The sequence below is a fragment of the Sitodiplosis mosellana genome, unplaced genomic scaffold (genome assembly GCF_009176505.1).
Source record: "Sitodiplosis mosellana isolate CC-2019 unplaced genomic scaffold, AAFC_SMos_1.0 Smas_scaffold_5712, whole genome shotgun sequence".
In the NCBI taxonomy this organism is placed as follows: Eukaryota; Metazoa; Arthropoda; class Insecta; order Diptera; family Cecidomyiidae; genus Sitodiplosis; species Sitodiplosis mosellana.
The window spans coordinates 219,362-242,445 of NW_022600954.1; the positions used below are offsets into that span (position 1 = coordinate 219,362).

The following is a 23,084-nucleotide window of genomic DNA, read 5'->3' on the forward strand; positions in this document are numbered from 1 at the left end:
TGATGTTGTTGTTAGTGTAATGATACATTAACAGGTTGATCTTTCCACCTACATTTTGTATGGAAACTGTCTGTTTTTGAATATTCAACAGCGCACTTTTACCCTGACTCACCGTCCCTGAATGTGTACGAATTTCATGATGAAATAGTTGTCTCTGACGTCCATTGTACATTTGATTTGGAATAACGTCAAAAGTAATTAAATTATTCCTCAAATTCCTTAATTCGCTAAATTGTCTGTATTTGCGTTTCTTGTGTATTTTCTTCTGGGACATGTGACACGTATTTGTTGTGACACGTAACTTTTTATAAACTTTCGTTCGTTTATTTCGGAAGAAAAAGTCTGATATTGTTGAAAGAGTATAGTTTTAGCTAATTTTATTATAAATAAATATCATGTGTCGAAAAATCTATGAAATAGGTGGACTTATCAACAAATTTTAATTGAATGGACTTATTGTAACTTTAGATAGTATTTCTTTTCTGTATATCAAAATATTATTCGATGTTTCGAATTTTACTTTAGATTAATCTATATTGATTAAGTCGAATCAAAAATAAATGTTTTTTTTTTCTCTCTAAATAAGTTTAGATATCTATATACAGGTCGTTATTTCGAAATCAACAGTGCTAATAATATCGCTCAATGCATTATCGCAAACGTCGTGTTTTATTTGAATGTCGTTGAATAATCAATTGACTATGTATATTTTCGAAAAATCCGATGTCACTCTCCTTAAATAATATTAGTAGTGTTTTGATGTTAGACTAAATCAATTGATTGAATTTAATCGGAAATTCATGAACATTGTATAAATTGGCAAATAATGGAGATGCTCATCTGCGTATTGTATGGTTATTTACAAAATTTATAAATTCAATAAAATCAGGGCCGTAGCGTGGTCAAAAATGTCAATTAGGAATCAGCCTCATAGATCAATTTATGCATTAGTATCTGGGCATAAGCCCATTTACGGTTGAAAAATTACGGAAATTTGATCGTAAATATGTGTTGCAGTCTGAAGCCTAGATGGGACTGAGCTCCGAACGCTTGTATAGACGCTACAACCCTGATTTAAACTAAACTCTCCATCATATCGCCTATTAAATCATGGCAATGGTGAATTTTCTACATATTTATTTGCACGATCAGTGCGTTGAACTCGCTTGATTAAACAATTGTGTGTATGTGTGTGTATTGGTTTGTTCCGTGTATTTGATTTATCCATTTGGCAACTCTATCGATTTGGATGGATTTGTTGATTTGGCATTGACTATGTTTTCATTTCCATTGTTACTCGTTCAACACATAGGCTCCTCCCCGATCTCGTCTATAGGTCTGCAAATTGAATCATTTAATTGGTACCATTTTGTGAATTGTTTTCTTCCATGATGTCGAACTTACTCATTGTTTCTTGCTGTTGTAATTCGACTTTGTAGCTGGGATTGTCATAAGACACATCATTCTTTCGTGGTGGTGTGATTGAGGCCGATTGACCACGTCTTCGTGTTACTATCAATAGCAACACAAGCGTAGACATCAATGATATCGCTGCAATCACAGATACAATCACCAATGGACCGTAGTAGTTGCCGGTCATGCCCGCTTGATTCAATTCACCATCCGAAGAAAGTTTTCCTATAGGAGTAAAGAGCACAGTGTTATATTTGGATGTGCAAATAATTTAAAAATTAAAGTAAAATTTGTTCCAATTTGTATAAAACGTACCAGTTTTTCCTAGAACGCCTGGTTTTGTCGTGAAATCAACAACATTACTTTTCTTGATTTTACCGTTGGTGAGATACATTTCAAGCCAAAGTTGATAACGAACACCTGGTTTTAGATCAGCTATCAAAGTTCCAGTTGTTGAATCATGTTTGGCGACCTTGAACACACTGAAAAAAAAAAGAAAACCAAATTGAGAAATCGACCATTTGTAGCGTCTTGATGATATTTATACCTTGAATCTTCTTTTCCACTGTCACTTTGAACTATTGTGCGATAAATATTGACAAACTTGTCTTCCGGATACGGAACTCCGCTCCAAAGCACTTCGACGCTGCCCATTTTGATCTTGGTGACATTAACATTTACATCGAATCCATATACATCTACAATTGGAGCAGTTCTTAATTGAAGCATTTCACCTGCACGTAATTCGGCACCATGGCCAGGGAATGGAATAAAGTACAATCCAAATTCATATGCAGTTTCTGCTTTCAAATTTTCAATTGTGAACGAAGCGATGGTCCGATGAATCAATGGTGTAGCATCATAAATAATTCCACCAACTTCTTTGTAACGAATCTGAATTCCATCCACATAAACCAGTTCCTCTTCGTTGAGCTTGCGCCAAGATAAACGAATCCACGTGGAATTAACTTCATTTGGACGAAGCTCTGGATCTTGAATGTTCTTCAAAATATCAGCCATATTTCCACTGCCGATAACCGGTTGCTGTGGTTCATAGCTATCGATGAGAGTTGGTGGTGTAATGACAGCTTCAGATGGCGTTTGCACACGATAAACTTTGCTCGCAGGCTGTGAATGGATGTCGTTCAACAATAATGTGATTTTTACACGATATTCCGAGTTTGGCTCAAGATTTCCAAGCTCGAATTCGAGTTGAGATGTTGCAATCAAATCATCTGGCGGTGCAAAAATTTGTGGTTGCCACGTGGAGGTGTCATTATTTCTGAAAATGGGATATTATTTAGGGTTTTTAATGCTTGGTATTTCTTAAAGTTGTGGAAAACCCGAATCTGATGTTTGACTCATAGTTTATCAATGTTTTATTTTAGTTTTCTCACCTTCCTTTGGTGTAGCGAATTTCAACGCGTCCGTGTAATCCAACAAAAATCTGTGGAACATTGAATACAACACGGACTGTACGGCTGTTAATTGGCTCCAGTGCAATGACTTGAAGATCCGATGAAAGTCCAAATCCAGCTGAAACCAAAATCGAAATTCCAAAAAATAATCATACATCAATCAAAACACAAGCGCAAGCATAGGTGTTAATTTTTGTAATAATTATTCGTTTTTTTATTCACTTATTACTTTTGTTATATTTATTCATTTATTCGTTATTCGTTCTTATTCGCGAATAAGAACGAATAATTATTCATTTATTCGTGAATAAGTTGTAATAGTTATTACTTCTTACAACTTCTTTTTCAATTTTCATTCGTTTTCTTATTCGTTTCTTATTCACTTCTTATTCGTTTCTTATTCACTTCTTATTCGTTTCATATATTATTCAATTTTTATTACATTTCTTATTCGTTTCTTGCATGAATAAATGAATAATTATTCGTTCTTATTCGCGAGTAAGAACGAATAACGAATAAATGAATAATCACATAAAATGAATAAGTAATAAAATCTTTTATTACTTATTATTTATTCGTTACACCTATGAGCGCAAGAAGCTTTCAATTTTAAGCACTGTAAGCATGAGAATGACTGTAATTTATCGAAATGGAATGAACCACACACATAGCAAAAACTCGCAATAAATGTTCATCCTCGAATCAAGTGAATTTCAAAGGATTTTTAAATTACCTGGTTGAACGGGGATATTCTGATTTGATTCGTTTGGAATGTGTAACGAGGGACGCTGTCCGATTCCAAATGGATAGGTTATTCCATTTTGTGTTTGATGTACACCAAACGGTGACTGTTGTTGGCCACCAACATCCACGCCAGACCCGCCATTTTCGCCTTGGAATTGTTGTAAAATGTGTTCGATATGCAAATTAGGTGGTAGATTCTGTGCGTTACCGCCGAGAATGTTGATCAATTCATGTTTTCCATTACCGTGCTGTATGATATATGGATTGAATTGATCGGGTTTCTGTGGTTTGTTGTGTGGCGGTGGCAAGCGATGATAGTTGTCGCCGTTGAAATCGTAATCGGAGTATTGATGTTTGGTCAATGATGGATTGAAGAAACCAGGTCCAGGTGAAATAGGTTTTTTATCATCTTCTTCTTCATCATCAACATCATCGTAATTATCAAAGTTATCGTATTTCGATGGTGGCTCGTGTTTTGACGGCGCCTGTGAGCCACCTTTTGTTGGTTTAGCTGGCATTTGAACGCCTTTGTTTGGTTGACCAATGTTCGTTGGATACAATGGATGAATGCCATTCTCCTCTTTGTGATCATTATTTTCATTTGGTTTTATGTGCATAAATGGGTTATCGATTGTCGGTGAAATATGTGGTATGGATGTTGAATCTATATTTTTTGTAATGCGCAATAAAAATGTTTGTGAGAAAAAAAGCGAAATTGTCAAAGCAAGAATTGATTGTATTTAAATAAAAAAAACTAACCTTTTTTCGATGCATCCACACATGCCCAATGTTTACAACATTCATCGTCTGGAATTGGAACGATTTTGGGTACTTGTTTTGCATTGCATTTCAAATGCTTCGGGGGCTTAGCAGGCACTGAACAAGACGGCCGGCACTCGACTTTTCCTCGTTCACAGAAACAGTGCTGTTCACATCCAGTCAAATTCGATGGAATATCACTCCAATTGTCAAAATATTGCCCCCTATATTCGCATGTTCCATTATCGATGCAACGCATTCTCTCTATTTTCACAGAATAAAAGCAAAATTTTGAATAATGAAAACATATTAAGCGTAAAAAATTATTTAAAAAAAAAACGCAAATAGTTCAAATTACCTGGACAGCATTTTGGAACGATGGCCCGGAATGTGGCTGGCTCTGGTGCCCATTCCAAACAATGTGGATCCATAATTTCCAATCCGAATGTTGAAGGGCATTGAATTTTTTCGCAATGAACACCCTCAGCCATGCAAATACACAATGATTCGCAATCCTCGTTAAATTGCTGACCTAAAGCGGAAATGAACATTGGCTTCAAAATCGATTTTTGACACTATCAAATTTCGTTTCTCCCACACTGACAGTCTTGACTTAATTGAGTGCGCGTTGCAATTGGAGAGAACGAGATAGTGTTTCGCAGTGCAATGAGTGTCGTTCTAGATTACTGAAATCCAAAGAAGGATGGAGACAAAATTCGTTTACATACCAATTTTGTACTTGCTGCCATTATATTCACAATCGTATTTCTCATTTGGATCATGTTCAGCTGTATCTGCAGCAACAGAAGGAATTGAGCTAGCAGAGGTCGATGCACGTTCTTTGTAGTCGCTACTCGATAAGTTTATTGTTCGATTTCCTTTCTTCATTTTCATCGCATCAAATGACGGTGGTGCTGGCACAATAGCGATTGCACTGCCTTGGTCGTGATCATCTAATGTGACATCACATAATTCAATGTGACAGCACAAATCCTTTGGATCTGGAACGATGACACATTGCTCATGGGTTGCAGTTGTATGATTCATTTTTGGGCAACGTGGTTCACATTCGACTGTAACTGACGATGCAATGCATTTGCAAATGCGTTCACAACCATCCTCGATTTTTTCATTAATGGCATACTTTTTCCCTTTGAAAACACAATAATCACCACTCTCTGGTGGTGTTTCTGTTTCTGTCACGTCTCCTGTTGCTTTCGTCGGTGCTGGTACCACTTCAAAGGCAGTTGGTACTGCTTTAATTGAACCTGTTTCAAAGAAAAATCAGTCAATACAATCAAAAACCATTAAAATTCATCAAGACCATTACATGATTTCCATGCAAAGCGCCAATGTTTCGCTGATTCACTTTTCGAACACAGCTTTTTTTCACATTGTACAGCGCATTTCGAGCAGGGCATGAATGCTAAAACTTAAAATGAACAAATACAAACCTGAGTCATGGAATAGTGATGGAGATGATTTGTCATCAGCATTGTTACAGTCATCCTGTAAAGAACAAAAAAGAATACTTTCTAAGAAAAGATTTCTTGTTGAAGTCTAAAAATTCGTTAAAATTCAAAAGAGAATGCAAAGAAAATGTGATCGAAAAGTGAGCAAATCAACAAGGGCAATATCAATTGTTTTTAAATCAATTTTACACAGACCATAATAGTTGACCATCTTCAGCTACTTACTTTAGATTTACATTTTGTGTCATGATTCAGTGAAGTTTGTGTTGTAGCTACCATATGTTCGCTGCTGTTCAAATCCATGCCATCATTGTCCATGCTAACGTCACTTAAGTCATCGCTGAATGACTTGGAATGCATTGGTTTATTCTGGACAGGAGACACTGTTACGTAAATGACACCAGCGGATTTCGGCTGCTTACTCTCCGTGCTGCTTAGGTTCAAAGCACGTCCTCGAATTGATTCAATATCATCCTTGGATACCACTCGACTTCGATCGTTTGGCTTGACAATACTTGAGTTAACCGAGCCACTAAGTGCATCCGATTTAATTTGCTTTTGTGTCTCGGTAACTGCATCGACTGACACTGTTGTGACAGCAGTATCACTCGAATGTTCTCCTCGTTCAATTTCCACGGTCGTTTCATCGCTGTTTTCTCCATTATTGTTTTGTTCTTGCACATTTTTTGTTGTCGCATCAATTGACGCTTCAGTTTCTGTAATTACACCAATCGTACTTCTTTCTTCTTCATTAATATTGTTGACGCTTTGAGAAAGACCGCTTGAAATAGTCGTATATTTTTCGCTGGACTGAGGAGGGGCCAATGTTGTAGCGCTTGAAAGAGATGTTAACTTTGCCATTGCAGCAATGGTACTGTGCTCTTCTTTATCATTTTTCATCGACGTTGATGATATCTCCAAACTTTCGGTGGTCGTCTTTATCCCATCGAATTTATTAGTATCTAATATTGAAATAAATAATGACTTTAATGAAAGTTCAATTCTCAATAAACATAAGAAAAAAACAAGCGAGAAAATTCAATAAGGTGTTAAGGTACGAGCGCAACCTATGCATAAAAGTGTTATGATAACACTAACAAAACAAAGTAAAACACGAAGTTGCCATGAGCTCATTCAGTGAAGTTCATTTCAATTCGTTTACATCGTTAGACGTACTCATGAACGCGACTGAATGAACTCATCAACAATGATCTGTGATAAAAAAAACAATTTTTTAATAAAAACAAAGTCCAAAGGAAATGATGGACTAGGTATTAAAATATGATGTTAAGACAACGCATTTACATGCTTGGACTTGATTGAAATATTGCTAAAAAGAGAAATTGAAAAATATATAGTAGTGAAGGGCGATATGAAGTACGCCGATACTGTTATAATGGTGCAAAGTGCAGCGCTGGGCATTTTGCATGAAGTTTATTTGAAAAGACTTGATCGCCTCGAAGTGCGATGCTCGAGATATAATGTAATTTGGTATGCGATCATGTTGGTAACTCCATCAAACCAGAAAAAAATCGTAAAAAAAAGAAGCCGTTCATGGTATTCGTAGCATAACCACATTAATTACCAATCTCGAAAAAAAACTTGCTTTAGAAAAGTCAATTTTTAATAACAATGTATTAGTTTAGCACAAACTTTAGTTGATAACTATCAATAATTTTTAATCACAGCACACTATAACACTATAGTGCCAGATTGAATAATATTAAACATATTCATTCACAATAAGAAGCAATGCAACCAAAAAAAGTTTGTCTCCATGGGCAACTTGTGATATAAAGTTAGTTTTTTTTCTGAAGCACAAAATAATGTTAATGCTTTTTGCAATGTTCTCGAATCAACGTAGAAATTGATGGAAATTATGTAAGTGGAAGCAAGTGAAAAAAAAATGGTTGAACCGGCAATCGTTTGGAGATAATGTGAAACTAAAAATTTGTTAAAATAAGCAAATACCAAAAACTGGTTTACTAACCTTCGTTGTTTCTATCTATACTATCCAGCTTTGGTTCATTATTTCCGACAACGAATCCCAATAAAAGTAATCCGGAACAAACGAAAAACTTCAAGCCTTTTCTGAACATTTTGATATTGGTTCTTCATACACACGCTCACACATCAATCTCACTGCTTTAAATTATTTTGATCTATTCTTGTTTTTTTTTTATGCACAAACTTTTAAGGCTTTTGTTATTTCACTGAATATACGCTTTAAAAAAAAGTCACACTACTATACTTTTTTACGTTTTTTTATTTTCATAATATTCTATCGGTTTTTTCTGTTGGCTTCAACTCATGTACATGATAGAACTACAACGAATTTTCGCTTGATAACTGTTTTTGTTACTATAGTTTTCGTATTCCGTTAGTAGTCCGAATCACGACATTTTTTCTTTCGATGAAACAAATCAAAGCAACTCAATATTTGCCGAGTTTTTATTTTCTTCACTTCAAATTGATTTATTCACGGTCAGTACTAAGAAGATTTTCTTTCACATTTTTCACTTCATACCACATCAATTTGTTTCAATGGACTCACAAAGCCATATCTATTGTCCACCAAACTGCTTGGACAATGTACACAGTTTCATTCACCATTTGTTTTTAACATCAAATAAAAAAAATCAAATTTAGACAGCACAACTTGTTTTTAAGCTCATTTTCATAAAATAATCAAGTCTTGACAATCGAACGTAGTTATACAGTGTCGCATTTACTCAATTCTCCTTTTTTTATCATTTATCAGAACACACATTTAACTGGAACCATAAAATGAATGACTTAGTTCAATTCGAAGTTATATCCTGAAATGAAAAGAAACAGTTAGCATCAAATATGGAAAAAAGGCCTATATTGAGTTTAAAACCGAATTAAAACAGGCTGTGTTATAAGCTGAGCACATGAATTTAGTGGCTGAAACGTATGCGATGCGTTATTGTAATGCATTTGTGGTACAAAATTCATATTCACTTCCAGATTGGCCAAGACAAATTTATGGCGAAACCACAACGCAACCAACAACTACTGTTCAAAAGTGCTGGCCAGACAGCAAATGCAACGCTCTGCTGAATTTCATACCGATAAAATTACATGCCATTCGCGAATTTTCATAATTGCTGAAATATATAACACATGAACCGGGATCACAATAATTAACATATGACGATGTTGTTTCCGTGCCATTTTTTTCGTTTCCGTCTTGAGTTCAGCTTGTAAATTATGGGGATTTAAAAGAAAATCTACGAAAAATTCACACCTTCATTTCCTACGGTTGTTAATCGAAAACCAAAACGAAGAGTAAAATTTGACAGACACGTAAAATGGGCTGGTTATTAATGTTGAGAGGAAAATGTAAAAATTTTGGAAAAAAATGATGATCCATAGTGTCGAAAATGAATTTTTCGGGCGCTGTTTTGTCCGTTACATCTCTGGATGTAGGTGTGCCGGTAGACGTAACACGGTACACAAACAGTGATGTGTTCCATACTCGATTATGGAAGAGATGTAAATCTGTGTATGTGTGCGCTCGCCGGAGCCGCCGAAGACAAAGATAAAGCCATTGACACCGTACACATCATCTCTCTCTCTCTCTCTCTCTCTTTCGATGTATTACTCGTTAAACTTACTACAAGCAACTACTTGTAAATGGAAGCATGAAGCACAAGAAAATACGACGATTGGAACAAAAACGCGAATAATAAATAATAAAAATGTCAAAGAAATGGAATTTTGTAACTGATCTTCTTTGAATACATGTCAAGATAATGGCATATATGTATAACCCATTTGGCATTATCGACTCTCACATTGTATTGAAGAGAAAATGATCTAGTGGCAATACAGCACTTAAACAAATACATGTATGACAGCAACAATGAATGTGCGCAAAAAATTAGAAATGGAGTGAAAATATTGTTCAAATACCGTGAAGAAAAGAAATATTCATACAATGACATTCATTTCGGCAGGTATGATTTGCTGCGGGTATGGTACATACAAAATTTTATTTCATTTATTTCTCCAGGTATCCATTATGTAAGATGGTTTTTTTTTCACATTTTCATGGATAAATTCGTATTATTTCATGGAACAAGTGTCTTGAATGGATATTTTTTGGCGATTGAATCGGTCGCGACGGATGTACCTACAGCTTACAGTGCATATCGGCCATTCCACACGAAATCAGGGAAGAGTTGCAATGTGAGGTCGCCGAATTGGCTGAAAATTGGCTTGGAGTCTTGTTTCCGATAGAAAAAAAGAAAACCAAAATCTCAGGCCTAAAAGTGGCCCGCCTTTCTGAGTTAACCCAGTGTGAATTTTTGGAAAAATTGAAAAAATCGAAAAAAGGGTTTGCGCCAACTAAAAACTAACTAAGAAGTAGTTGACATATTACCAAACCATTGGTACCGTTGGAAAGGGAATTGATGGGGCTACAAAAGCCGCTTAGTAACTTATCCTCTATGGCCCCATTGGAACCTCCAAAAATGGGTTCAAAGTATAAAATGTTAAATATCTCAAAATAGTGGGTTTTTTTTGACAGATGGAAAAATAAAATTTCGTGTATACCCCCCCATTCAGTTCGTGTATCTGGCTTCGGCAGGTGAATCATATGACATTTTTCAGCGTTTTTGTGGGAAAAATGGTCAAAAATGGCCTCTCACGACATTTGATATGAAAAAACTGCTATTTTTTCGTCAAAATACCTGAAAAAACGACCTTTTCCACATCGGTTTACCTATAAATTTGGTCCGAAACTGACTTTTCTTCATAGAACAAACGAATGGTCGAAATCTGCTTAGAAAATCACATTTGTGGCATAGAAAACCCACCTGTAATGGGCTGTCATGATTCTATTTCCACGTAATTTTTGACGGAAAATCGATTGAGACTTATCTCAATCCTGTCTGATGGGTCTAAAAGGTCGAAAAATGACCCTGCTTCAGGGGATGTTTTCAATTCGCAAAAAAAACACTTTTTTTGCCTCAAAAATTCCCTATTCTGCATTCAATCGTGATTGGCTTTTATTTTCCAGCGAAACAAATGAAAATATACCAATTTGCTTACCATTTGGGCTCAATTCAGCATTTTATATGTAAAATCTCCATTTTGAGTGATTTTTTCGATGCCAAAGTCGATTTGAGACCAAAATACAACAAAATGGGTGTTTGATTGTTCACAGGCCTCCATTATTTTCGAAAATAAATAGGAGTTTTCTAACGTAAAATTATCGAATTACGCAAATTTAAGATACCTCCCCTACAAAATGACCGTTTTTTAGAAAAATTTCTATATAAAACGCTGAATTGGGCCAAAAATGGTAAGCAAACTGGTATATTTTCATTTGTTTCGCTGGAAAATAAAAGCCAATCACGATTGAATGCAGAATAGGGAATTTTTGAGGCAAAAAAAGTGTTTTTATTGCGAATTGAAAACATCCCCTGAAGCAGGGTCATTTTTCGACCTTTTAGACCCATCAGACAGGATTGAGATAAGTCTCAATCGATTTTCCGTCAAAAATTACGTGGAAATAGAATCATGACAGCCCATTATAGGTGGGTTTTCTATGCCACAAATGTGATTTTCTAAGCAGATTTCGACCATTCGTTTGTTCTATGAAGAAAAGTCAGTTTCGGACCAAATTTATAGGTAAACCGATGTGGAAAAGGTCGTTTTTTCAAGTATTTTGACGAAAAAATACCAGTTTTCTCATATCAAAATGTCGTGAGAGGCCATTTTCGACCATTTTTCCCACAAAAACGCTGAAAAATGTTATATGATTCACCTGCCGAGGCCAGATACACGAACTGAATGGGGGGGTATACACGAAATTTTATTTTTCCATCTGTCAAAAAAAACCCACTATTTTGAGATATTTAACATTTTATACTTTGAACCCATTTTTGGAGGTTCCAATGGGGCCATAGAGGATAAGTTACTAGGCGGCTTTTGTAGCCCCATCAATTCCCTTTCCAACGGTACCAATGGTTTGGTAATGTGTCAACTACTTCTTAGTTAGTTTTCAGTTGGCGCAAACCCTTTTTTCGATTTTTTCAATTTTTCCAAAAATTCACACTGGGTTAACTCAGAAAGGCGGGCTACTTTTAGGCCTGAGATTTTGGTTTTCTATTTTTCTATCGGAAACAAGACTCCAAGCCAATTTTCAGCCAATTCGGCGACCTCACATTGCAACTCTTCCCTGATTTCGTGTGGAATGGCCGATATGAGTCATTCGTGAATAAATTGAGTGCAAGGCAGCCAATTGACGTGGATGTCGGAATATGGCGTCATACTTCTATGGATTTGTGGGGGTTTTTCCTACATGTTTTCTTTCATAATCCATTCAACCTTTTGAAGTAAGTGATGCGGATGTCGTCTGGCCAACAAACAATTTCTATTTGCCCCCATTGAATCCCGCAATTTGCGTTGTACACGAATCGTGAAATTTAAAATATCGCACACATTTGATAATTGATGAACTTGAAAATGGAATGCGTGAATTTTAGGCGGCTTAGCCAGCACATTATCTGTAATCAATTATTCAACTGAGTACGCTATTTGTTAATCTAGTTGATCATTTTTCATCTTGATGCCATTATTCATTGAATTTATTCAAAAGTTTCTGTTTTTTCAATCGAATTGTAATGAATGTTTCGTGTTGTCTATAAGCGCATTCCACTTTAGAAAAAAAAATGAAAAATAGCACTGTAATGCTTTTATGTGTAGACACAGTGTAGTTCTTTGATGATCGATGAATAAAGAAAATGGATGAAAAGTGTTGCTTAATTGCCCACTTCCCAACCGTTGATTTAATTGTTGATAAAAAAGAAAACTAGAGTAACATCAAATCTCATAAACATTCTCCTAACGTTTCATCCGTGATTAATAAATTTGTATGGGTGAGAGAGTCTTTCAATTTCGAAAGTAAATATGCACGCCGTTCATAATACCGTTGTGCGAACGATGAGGCAAAATGGAACGGCAAAATGAAAGAATGAGAAATGAATACAGTGGAAGAAAACCTGAATGAATTTGACACAAAACTGAGAAAGAAATTTCACTTGACCACTGAACGATGCCACACATTCTGTGCTGCTGTGTGCGTGTGCCATTGCAATTTACACTGGTGAGAGTGCAGCAGCAGCCGCAGCAACTAGTGGCAATGGCTGCAGTTAATGTGTGTACAAATTAGTGCAACATTTACGAAATTGTACAATCATGAACACATTTATCAATTGCTTCAGCAAATCTTGTTTTTTTTTCCATTTCGAGCATTTCACTTTGGCGAAATTGATTGAAGTTACAAATTGATTTGTTACTGCACGGAAACTAAGCATCGACAGATAAATGCAATTTAAAACACGCACTAAATACTGGAAACGTGAATAAATTCCATTTTTTATTGGATTTTGTTGTTTCTTCTTCCGCGCGAAAACTAAGAAACACCGCAACGTAATATGGACCTGAAAATGAGATGTTCCATTTTTTTCATTTTTGGTCATTCAGAGAAATGTTTGGCGTATGAACGAATGTGTCAGAGAATTTGATGCTAAAATCGTGATCGGTATATTTATCTATATATGAACGGTACATATATAGAGAGAGAGGCGGCAATGCATACACACATTTTGCCTCATCATCCGCGCACAAAAAAAAAACGTTTTTATTCAAACACGAAACACTATGAATTATTATGGCGATATGTGAGTATGTCTGCTTCAAGTCACAAAATATTCTCTTGAATAATCTAACCCGTTCATTCAGGTTGCTTGCCTAAAGACGTATTATTCTTTTGTCTTTTTTGAAACTTTATCGAATGGATTTTTTTCAATTTTAATTCTCAATTTTTTGAATCTATTCCTGTATTTTTTTTCTGTTTTCTTTTCAAAAGAATAACTGAATCGGTAGCTTTAAATTTTGAATTTAATTAATAAGACACGACGAATTGTTTCAATTCTTGAGTATATATGTAGCACACACCATTTCAATATGGAATTTCCAAGTGTTGATGGAGAGTAAGAGGCAAAGTAGGTGCTGAACACCACAGCATACCGAAGAGAAAAAAGAAACAACAAAACTGAGTGTAACTACGCGTAAATACTGAACGAGACTAAAGTTGTTGGTTTAGTTTTGAAGCGAACAGTCGAACAAAATTGGAATGGAATATAAAAAAACAAGAGATTTCTTTTTTTTTCATGTATGAAGAAATAGCACACAGACAACAACATTCACTTTAGACTCTCTTGACGAAGCGTAAAAAAATACGGCAACACAAAACTACTAGTAATTGGCGTGTCTCTGTCTTTCTCTCTTTCGCATTCTCTTCTCCGAGGCTGTGACATGGCAATGTATGCGTATACATATGTGTTTGTGTTAAGCAGCAACAGTGGAAACGTAGCAGCAGCAGCAGCCGCAGCAGCAAAATAACAACAACAATAAAACGTAAAAGTTGAATCAAAATATTCCGAAATGGCCCAGGGAAGGAAAGAACAAAAAATGAACCAAAACAAAAATGTGATGAAAGAAATTGAATAAACTGAACACAAATACGCACACACTAAACTATAAAAATGTATACATGTGTAAGTATTTTTGAACAGCAATAGAAGGTGTATGTGTCTGATTCGAGAAGAAAAAAAAACAAACGTAAAATAGTTTCTGTAGATTGTGTGGATGAAGATTAAAGAAGAAAACAAGTTAACACAACAATGGGATTTATTCACAGGTACGATGGCGGCGGCAACGATTATAATCACGCGTATATGATCGTGTCTAATGCAACCGCATATTCACTCGTATACGAGCGAGACGACTATAGACGGCTTATTTCTGTGAGCTATTTCGGCGTATGTTTATAAAAATACCTAGAATGGGAGAAGAAGAAGAAAAACAATAACGACTCAGACGAACGTTGAAAGGTTTTTATTCTAAAACAAATCACATTCGAATGAAAGAAGAAATTTCATCATCATCATCATCATACCTCAACACAGGTAAATATGTCTATGGTAATAACAGTTGAAGACAAAAATATATACTAACTTCACTGTGCAATACTGCACAAATTTTTCGCTATGTTTTCTACTTTTCAGAACAATTCATAAGCGAAAAATTCGTCCACTGCCACCAGATCAAGCAGCGGCTATGATGAGTTTAATAGCGAGTTTGACTTGTGGTTCATGCGTTTGGTTCGCTTCATTGGCAAACAACGCATTTATTTAGTCACAGCATTGAGAATATTCATAAATGCAGGGGCCATTTCTTGCTATGGATTCATTTGCTTATCAAGCGGTTACGTTTCTTTCGATTTAACTTATGATTTTTCCAACAAAATGAGTTGAAAACACTTTTTGGGTTTTATCATAAAATGTCTTTTGATTGTTGATCGCCAAATTAACGATTGCCGTTAATTTAATTTTCAGATCGTTTAATTTTCAGATCGTGTGGCGTAGCAAGCGGCGTTACGATTGCTTTGAACTATTCTCTTCGTTTTATTGCCAAAAAATCCTGTTACAGTATGGAAACTACAGTCGCACTGCCAGGCGTTTCGTTATTTTTCTGTGTTGTTTGTGGCAGTGCCTTTGCTGTGACGTACTTCGCTTGAAGACATCGAACGACACTTTTCAGACAATTCAAATAAAATCACCGATCGGAAAATTCAGATGGAAAGAACTGAAACATCATTTAGCAAAAAATGGTTATGGAATTATAACAAAGACCTGGAAATCGATTACGAAAAATACTGAATATTGATCCAATTTACAAGATCGGGACTTAATTAAGTAATCTCAATTAGAATGAATGAAAAAAAGTTTAACTTTTATTCATAGAAAATTATTATCATTTCGGGCACTCAATTTTTGTAAGGTGCACGATCTTCTACACATAAAATATATAAGGAAGACATGCAACTGTACACGATCTTCCTTATATATTTTATGTGTAGAAGATCGTGTACAGTTGCAATCGTGCGCCTTGGAAATAGTGCCTTCAAGCGTTTTTCTATTCTGAATAAATGGTTACGGAATGATCTATTGGTCACAAAAATACATTTGGGCCTTAATGTGAGGCAAAATCATATGTGAGTATACTTAGTAAATATTTATTCCGATGTTTTAATTTAATTCATATTAATAAGCCCAACTTTAATCTCAATGCTTCCTCAAGTATTGATTATTCCATATGATATTTTGACATTAAAAACATCTGGAATAGTTATAATTAATGTGCACAGATTTTCTTCACGAAAAACGAGGACGTTTTTTCGATTTTGATAAAATAGGGGACGTTTTCAATTTTTAGAATTTCATGAATAGGGTACTGAATTTTGATTATTATCATTCACTTCTTAGGAAGAACTGTCACAAGTGTTTCGAAGATCGAAACATATTTCAACGATATTTTATCGACTGTTTTGATTATTATCGCAGAGAGTAAAATAAGAAATTTTTCTTACTACCGAAATTTTTATTTGAAGTGTTGGATGAATATTTGATTTTTGGTTGGACCTTATAGAGATCATTCTTCACTTTTAACTTTTAATTTGTCGCGATCAATTGTTCCATTGTAATGACGCGCGCCAATGTTTGAATCTCTCCATCGTAACACAGAATTGGTATAACGAATGGTTTTTTTTTCAATTCTGACTTGTTCCCCAAAATATTAAAACTGTTTGCATTAATCGTGATAGTTCTTTCTTCTTTCTTCTTTCTCTTTCTCCCCCTGCGAATCCGATGTGTAGGAATCGGAGTTGTTTTTGTTTTAATTATATCACAGTGGAACAGCCCCAAAAGAACTTGACCGTGGCTATATGGGGATGAAAGTAGACCTATAGCTGAGTAAAATTCCAGCGGGGTTTTGTCGAATTGGCTGGGGTTTTAATTTTTTCGACTTAGGCGTTTTTTCTATAACATAGTTTTTCAGCGACATGAACTATGCCAAATTTTAGTCAATAAATCGTTCGTTTTTGGTGATTGCTCATTACTGTCTTTGGCAAAGTTGTAGCTGAGAGTCCAACAAACGAAATTCATCACATATTTACTCCGGAAAATTACAGTTGATTGATGCTATTGGACAAAATATCGAAAAAACGGACGATTTTTTCAATTTTTCGACCATAACTCGCAGCGTATCCATTTTTTGCGCTTTTGTCTTTGACAATTTTGTAGCCGACGTATAATTAAACAACTTTTCTTAACATATTAACCCACAAAAATCATGTTCTATCCAACTTTTGGATTCAAAATCACTCTTTGGTACCAGAAATGGTCAATTTATCGTGAATTTTGGCCAATTACATACAAATAACTGTACATTTTCCCATATTTTTCGCTTGGATTTTTGTTAACCTGTCTTTATGTGTAATGCAAACTAGTTTTTAAGTTAGTTTAGTGGAAAAAATCGCTGATTTGTGATAAAACTTCGAGTTTAGCTTTGGACAATTTTTGCTGCGTTTGGTGGACATTCGGCCAAATTAAGACATGACAACGACCATATTTTAGCCATTAACCTCATAACTATGTTTGTGGACTTTTTCATCCATGCCATCACAAAAAGTTGAAAAAAAACTACTTTTTTATTCTTTTCTTTCTGAAACTTCAGGAATGCTCCTTTGATCATTGAATCTATTATTTAGAAACAAAAATTGTTGAAAATGCGTTAATTCTTTTAATAAAATTAAAATTTGCATCATTGTACCCATAATCCTGTGTTATGGGACGAAAAAGTCCACATGTGTTTTCTAATCAATATATGTATTCTCACATATGATTTTTCTTCTGTTTTATATACTTGTGCTTTGGGGTCTTCTCGAATCAAAAAGTATAAAGTTGGAAGAGATTTCATGTATTTTCGAGTCTATTCGAAAACTTGCAAACACATCTCATAGGAAGTAAAAAAAACAAGATGTCTGCCAAAAGACATGACTGTCAAAAGAAGCTGCAACACATCGAACATTCGGATGGTTCAAAGAATAATTGCGGAGTTATTTGATATAAATGATTGCATCAATAATGATGATAATATTGTTTTTAATCGAATATTATACAAATTAATTTTTTTTTTTTTAAACTTAATTTCTCTATAAAAACCATAGGTGTTAATTTTTGTAATAATTATTCGTTTTTTTATTCACTTATTACTTTTGTCATATTTATTCATTTATTCGTTATTCGTTCTTATTCGCGAATAAGAACGAATAATTATTCATTTATTCGTGAATAAGTTGTAATAGTTATTACTTCTTACAACTTCTTTTTCAATTTTCATTCGTTTTCTTATTCGTTTCTTATATTATTCAATTTTTATTACATTTCTTATTCGTTTCTTGCATGAATAAATGAATAATTATTCGTTATTATTCGCGAGTAAGAACGAATAACGAATAAATGAATAATCACATAAAATGAATAAGTAATAAAATCTTTTATTACTTATTATTTATTCGTTACACCTATGATAAAAACACAGTGGACGAAAAATTCCACGAAAACAGTCATCGTTCTGTTTACCCGTGTTTGCTACTTTTACAATTGAATTCCGCTTCGTTCCATTTTTTTATTTGGGCAACTTAACTGACGTCCGAAGACTTATTGCAGAAGGTGTTAATGTTGATGCTGAAGATGAACGAAAATGGACACCACTTTATCGCGCAGCTGCTTTCTACGATCAGAATGATATTTTGAGTCATGTTGAGGATTTATTAAAAACTCAGATGTTTGATGGTCGATTGTTTAATCGATTTATTGGAATGTTGTGTTGACGGTTTTCAATCAAGCTTTAATATTGTTTGATTTGAAAATGAATTCCATTTTTTTCGATTTCCTGTTTCATGTAATCAACAACAAATATCCAGTGGTTGGGATTCAAAGTAGCGGATGCATCAATGCAATTCCAATTTTTGTCCCATGCCATGGTAATACTTCATATTAGTATGAAGTCACTGATCTATGGCCATTATTTTCTTATAAAAGTTAAAAATCCAAAAGGTAGCCAAAGACCATTTACAACTTACGGTTTTTGGTCAGTTTTCGAATCAGTTCCTCAATCTCTAACGATTTTCTCTAGCTTCGACTATTGTCAAAATTTTTGAAGCTAAGCAGACGTTTAATAAAATTATCAACATTTTCAGACAGGGAAGTCATTTTTAAAACAAAATTTATTCAACACAATTGTTTCAAGTAGATCCAGTTTAGCTTTGAAACAGTGTATCAAGGCTTCAAACATCGAGAAACTTCAATGGTTGAATTGTTCTATATTGATAAACTCCAGTTTCACTATACTTTTTCATAAAAATTATTGGGTTTGTCTCCTCGCTTATTCACTCAATTTTGAAAACGAATTATTTACTCAAACAATTTGAGACAGAAACCGGGCATTGGAAGTGCCATCTGTTGAAAATAAACCGAAATAAATACGTGCTGCAAAAGCATGGACATTTCATTCACTGCCTGCATTTCAATCATATACCAGTAGAGGTTGGTCCTTGAATCATTCATGAAACTTTTTTTTATCACTTTCAAAAATAATCCATTAATTCAATTGTTCAAAAGGAATTTTAATTTATTTGGAAAGAAAGTAATAAAAAATAGATTCGGACTTGTCACACATAAAAATAAGATTCGCTGAAGGAGACTATGCATAATAATGTCGGTTACCATTAGAAACTGTTGTCGCATCCGTTTATGAATTGGGATAACACAAACCTAAAAATGAAGTAAAAACAAAGCTCATTAAACTTTTCCGATTAAAGATCTAACAATTCAATTTGTCCCATTGTATCAATTAAAACCGTATCCGAATACATTGCTATGGAAACTTGAAAATGTCGCTTCTTGCTACAGAAAACATGGAAATCAAGCAGGCAACTCACCATTTCTGGTTCACATCAAAAAGTGTAAGAAAATAAGCAGAATTTATTTCAAATAACTCGTCACATCGAAAATTTCCAAGCTAATTTCAAAATATTGAATATGTCATGTCAGAGAAGTGTGTCAGTTTGGCATACGTTTGCGAAAATTCAATTTTGACAATTTTTTGCAATTCGTTATGTTTTGATAGCGTCATACATTTTTATGATATTCCAGTGACTCAAAGGATGCACATTGCACACGAAAACAAAATGACGAAATGGCACAACATGCGATGTTTTATCACTCACATGTTGACATCATTTTTATATCTATTTGGTAGAAGAGTGACAAATAAAAAAGTGTGTCTCAACAGGTCGATAGACTATATCCCCTTTTTGAATCGAATCGAATCCTAGTCCAAATGACCCATTTCGGTCTATTTTAAGTGAAAAACGTTACAGCAGTTACAATCAATCATATTTTATGCATATTTATATAGATAGTCTTACCTCGATAAGACGAACTTTTCCGCACCGTTTTCATAGCGTTCAGCTTTTATTCAGATTTTGCCTAGGAAATTTATAAGAATTTTCAGAAAAAAACAACAGTACGTTCATGTATTTTATGGAAAATTGTATTATGATTCCGAGAATCTTGATGTTGGGTATTCAAATGAAATAAAACGTCTGATTGTCTTTATTATCGTCTGAATACTGAAACTTTATTCAACTTCTTATTTTCTACGCAGTTTTTGGCTTACGATTTACTTCTCTTTCAAAAATGCAAAATTATCAAATATTAAAAAAACTGAACTTTAATCGAAGAACTGCAAATCAGTCAAATATTTGGAGAATGAACTTTGATTTTAATTAAATCAAAAAATGTGAACGGAAATAATAAGCTATCTCGACAAAATGTTTAATAAGCAAGTTGAATGAACTGATTTTTTTTTGTTTCTTTTTTGATGAAATTAGACAAAAGTTACCAAACTGAAAGCAATTGGTCATTATTGCGATGCAACACTTGAAAACAAGTATCCAAAAACTTAGACAAAAACAATAAATAGTCTTACCTCCGTAAGACGAACTTTTCCGCACCGTTTTCATAGCCTTCAGCTTTAATTCAGATTTTGCCTAGGAAATTTATAAGAATTTTCAGAAAAAAACAACAGTACGTTCATGTATTTTATGGAAAATTGCATTATGATTCCGAAAATCTTGATGTTGGGTATTCAAATGAAATGAAACGTCTGATTGTCTTTATTGTCGTCGGAATACTGCTTGAATTCAAAATATTTTCTACGCAGTTTTTGGAGAATGAACTTTGATTTTAATTAAATCAAAAAATGTGAACGGAAATAATAAGCAATCTCGACAAAATGTTTAATAAGCAAGCTAAATGAACTAATTTTTTTTGTTTCTTTTTCGATGAAATTAGACAAAAATAACCAAACCGAAATCAATTGGTGTGTATTATTTATTTTGGAAACAGCTGTAGTTCATTTGTTTCGTATATTCTTTTGATGTGGTTTCGTAGTTCGCTGGTCTTTTTTAAATTGTCTGTTTCGTGCTGATTGATTTTTAGATGGTATGTTGCGAGGTTGTGTCCCAAAATGATGGTTGTGGCTTGTGGCGTATGTAATCGAGAAAATGCCACAGGAACATCCATCTGGTTGCAACGTTGCCGGTTCGATGAATTGATACTGTGCAGCCTTTCTGATCATGAAAATAGTAAACAATACAGCGGCACCTGGGGACTAAGTGCAATGTGTCATACTTTCAACGTTTGAACTAACACAGACGCATACTTGTTACAGCAAACTATGTGCATGGTTCTCTATTTCTCCAACCAGTCGCCAGGTGCCGCTTTATTGTTCTTGTTTGACGTTTCCTATCTATTTGTACCGACGATCAGAGAGGCTGATACTGTGCTCCGGGGTACAGGCGAGTGAGGATATTTCGTTGATACACGTCCAATCTTTTGCCATGATTGCCCTCCCCGTGTATATTGTATAGTGAACTGTGGTGTAATGGCCAAGAAAGCTGGCCTAGCCGCTGTATATTATTTACAGATCGTCTCGTTCGGCTAGAAGCCGTTTGTATCGCTCTTATTTTTGTCCATAGCAGACTGGATGCATATTGAATGTTATGGTTCTGTTTGCGTTCACCAAATTTATAATGAACATATCGATTGACAAATCATTTAAGAATTCTGTTCCAACAATTTGATTTGCGATTGATTCTAGATCTGTATTCTTTGTAGTTTCACACAAGTCTCCGATTTCGTAGTAAAATCCATCCTCTTCCAATTCGGGAAAATCCATATTGTTGAGAATAAATGAGACCCAGAATCACTATTCAGTACCGATTGGATACGAAAAAAAGGTGGGTTAGCGGGTGCTAGGTTGTTCCTGGGCCCCTATTATTTTGATGAAATAAATCGAGTGGGATGATGAAATCCACCTGGGAGCCTATTTTGGGTACCTCCCGAACAAAATTTCGATTTTTCAAGGAATTTTGAACTAACATACCGATTTAATACCAAAAAGGTGGGTTAGCGGGTGCTAGGTTGTTCCTGGCCCCTATTATTTCGATGAAATAAATCGGGTGGGCATGAAAAAACCCAGCTGGGTAGCCTATTTTGTGTACCTCCCGAACAAAAGTTCGATTTTTTGAAGGTTTTTCATAGGCTAGGTATCCTAGGGTACATCTGGGGTGGCTGGAAATTTAATGGTTTCGAAGTCTAACGAAGTACAAATGTTTGGTACTCGCAGAATTTCGTTTCCCATTCTGGTATTTGAGCAATCGTGCTAACAAATTTTTGCGTACAGCGTACAGCGTACAGGGTACGACACACCCACATTAACATAGCAAAATAACCACTGTATCGTGCTTTTTGGTGTCGAAAATGGATAGAAAAATGGTTTTTCGGGGTACCTAGGTTTTGGAGTGATTACAATACTTTTACTCACGACATGGGCGTGCGAAAAAGTAAAAATGTGTGTATCATTAATTGTGGAAACAGCTGTAGTTCATTTGTTTCGAATTATCTTTTGATGTGGTTTCGTAGTTCGCTGGTCTTTTTTAAAATTTCTGTTTCGTGCTGATTGATTTTTAGATGGTATGTTGCGAGGTTGTGTCCCAAAATGATGGTTGTGGCGTATGTAATCGAGAAAATGCCACAGGAACATCCATCTGGTTGCAACGTTGCCGGTTCGATGAATTGATACTGTGCTCCGGGGTACAAGCGAGTGGGGATGTTTTGTTGATATACGTCCAATCTTTTGCTATGATTGCCCTCCCCGTGTAGACTGTCATTAATCTTCACACGATTTTCAGCATAGATATAGTGAACTGTGGTGTAATGGCCAAGAAAGCTGGCCTGGCCGCTGTATATTATTTGCAGATCGTCTCGTT

The 23,084-nt window shown here is 34.9% G+C and overlaps 1 protein-coding gene across 2 annotated transcripts; it reads right to left on the reverse strand.

Annotated features, from left to right (window-relative positions):
• Nucleotides 1-348: 348 nt before the first annotated feature.
• LOC129572898 (putative epidermal cell surface receptor) lies at nt 349-13,930 on the reverse strand. 2 transcript variants are annotated; one of them, XM_055453012.1, is made up of 13 exons: nt 13,799-13,930; nt 7,797-8,625; nt 6,032-6,768; nt 5,789-5,843; nt 5,063-5,602; nt 4,693-4,866; nt 4,335-4,598; nt 3,565-4,239; nt 2,811-2,949; nt 1,961-2,695; nt 1,729-1,895; nt 1,405-1,638; nt 349-1,338 (listed from the first exon to the last, which is right to left on the reverse strand). In XM_055453012.1, exons 2-13 carry the CDS (start codon nt 7,903-7,905, stop codon nt 1,331-1,333), a joined length of 3,837 nt encoding a protein of 1,278 aa, XP_055308987.1. In that variant the 5' UTR covers nt 7,906-8,625; nt 13,799-13,930; the 3' UTR covers nt 349-1,330. The 2 variants fall into 2 exon arrangements, with proteins under 2 accessions (XP_055308987.1, XP_055308986.1); XM_055453011.1 differs by having other exon boundaries at nt 349-1,638.
• Between the last annotated feature and the right edge of the window lie 9,154 nt (nt 13,931-23,084).

Bases quoted from the DNA above. Each gene is read 5' to 3' on its own strand.
- LOC129572898 (XM_055453011.1), bottom strand. From the start codon at position 7,905: ATGTTCAGAAAAGGCTTGAAGTTTTTCGTTTGTTCCGGATTACTTTTA. The intron at 4,867-5,062 runs GTATGTAAACGA...TTTCCGCTTTAG, and splicing joins TGGCAGCAAGTACAAAATTG to GTCAGCAATTTAACGAGGAT. The intron at 4,240-4,334 runs GTTAGTTTTTTT...CAAAAAATATAG, and splicing joins TGTGGATGCATCGAAAAAAG to ATTCAACATCCATACCACAT.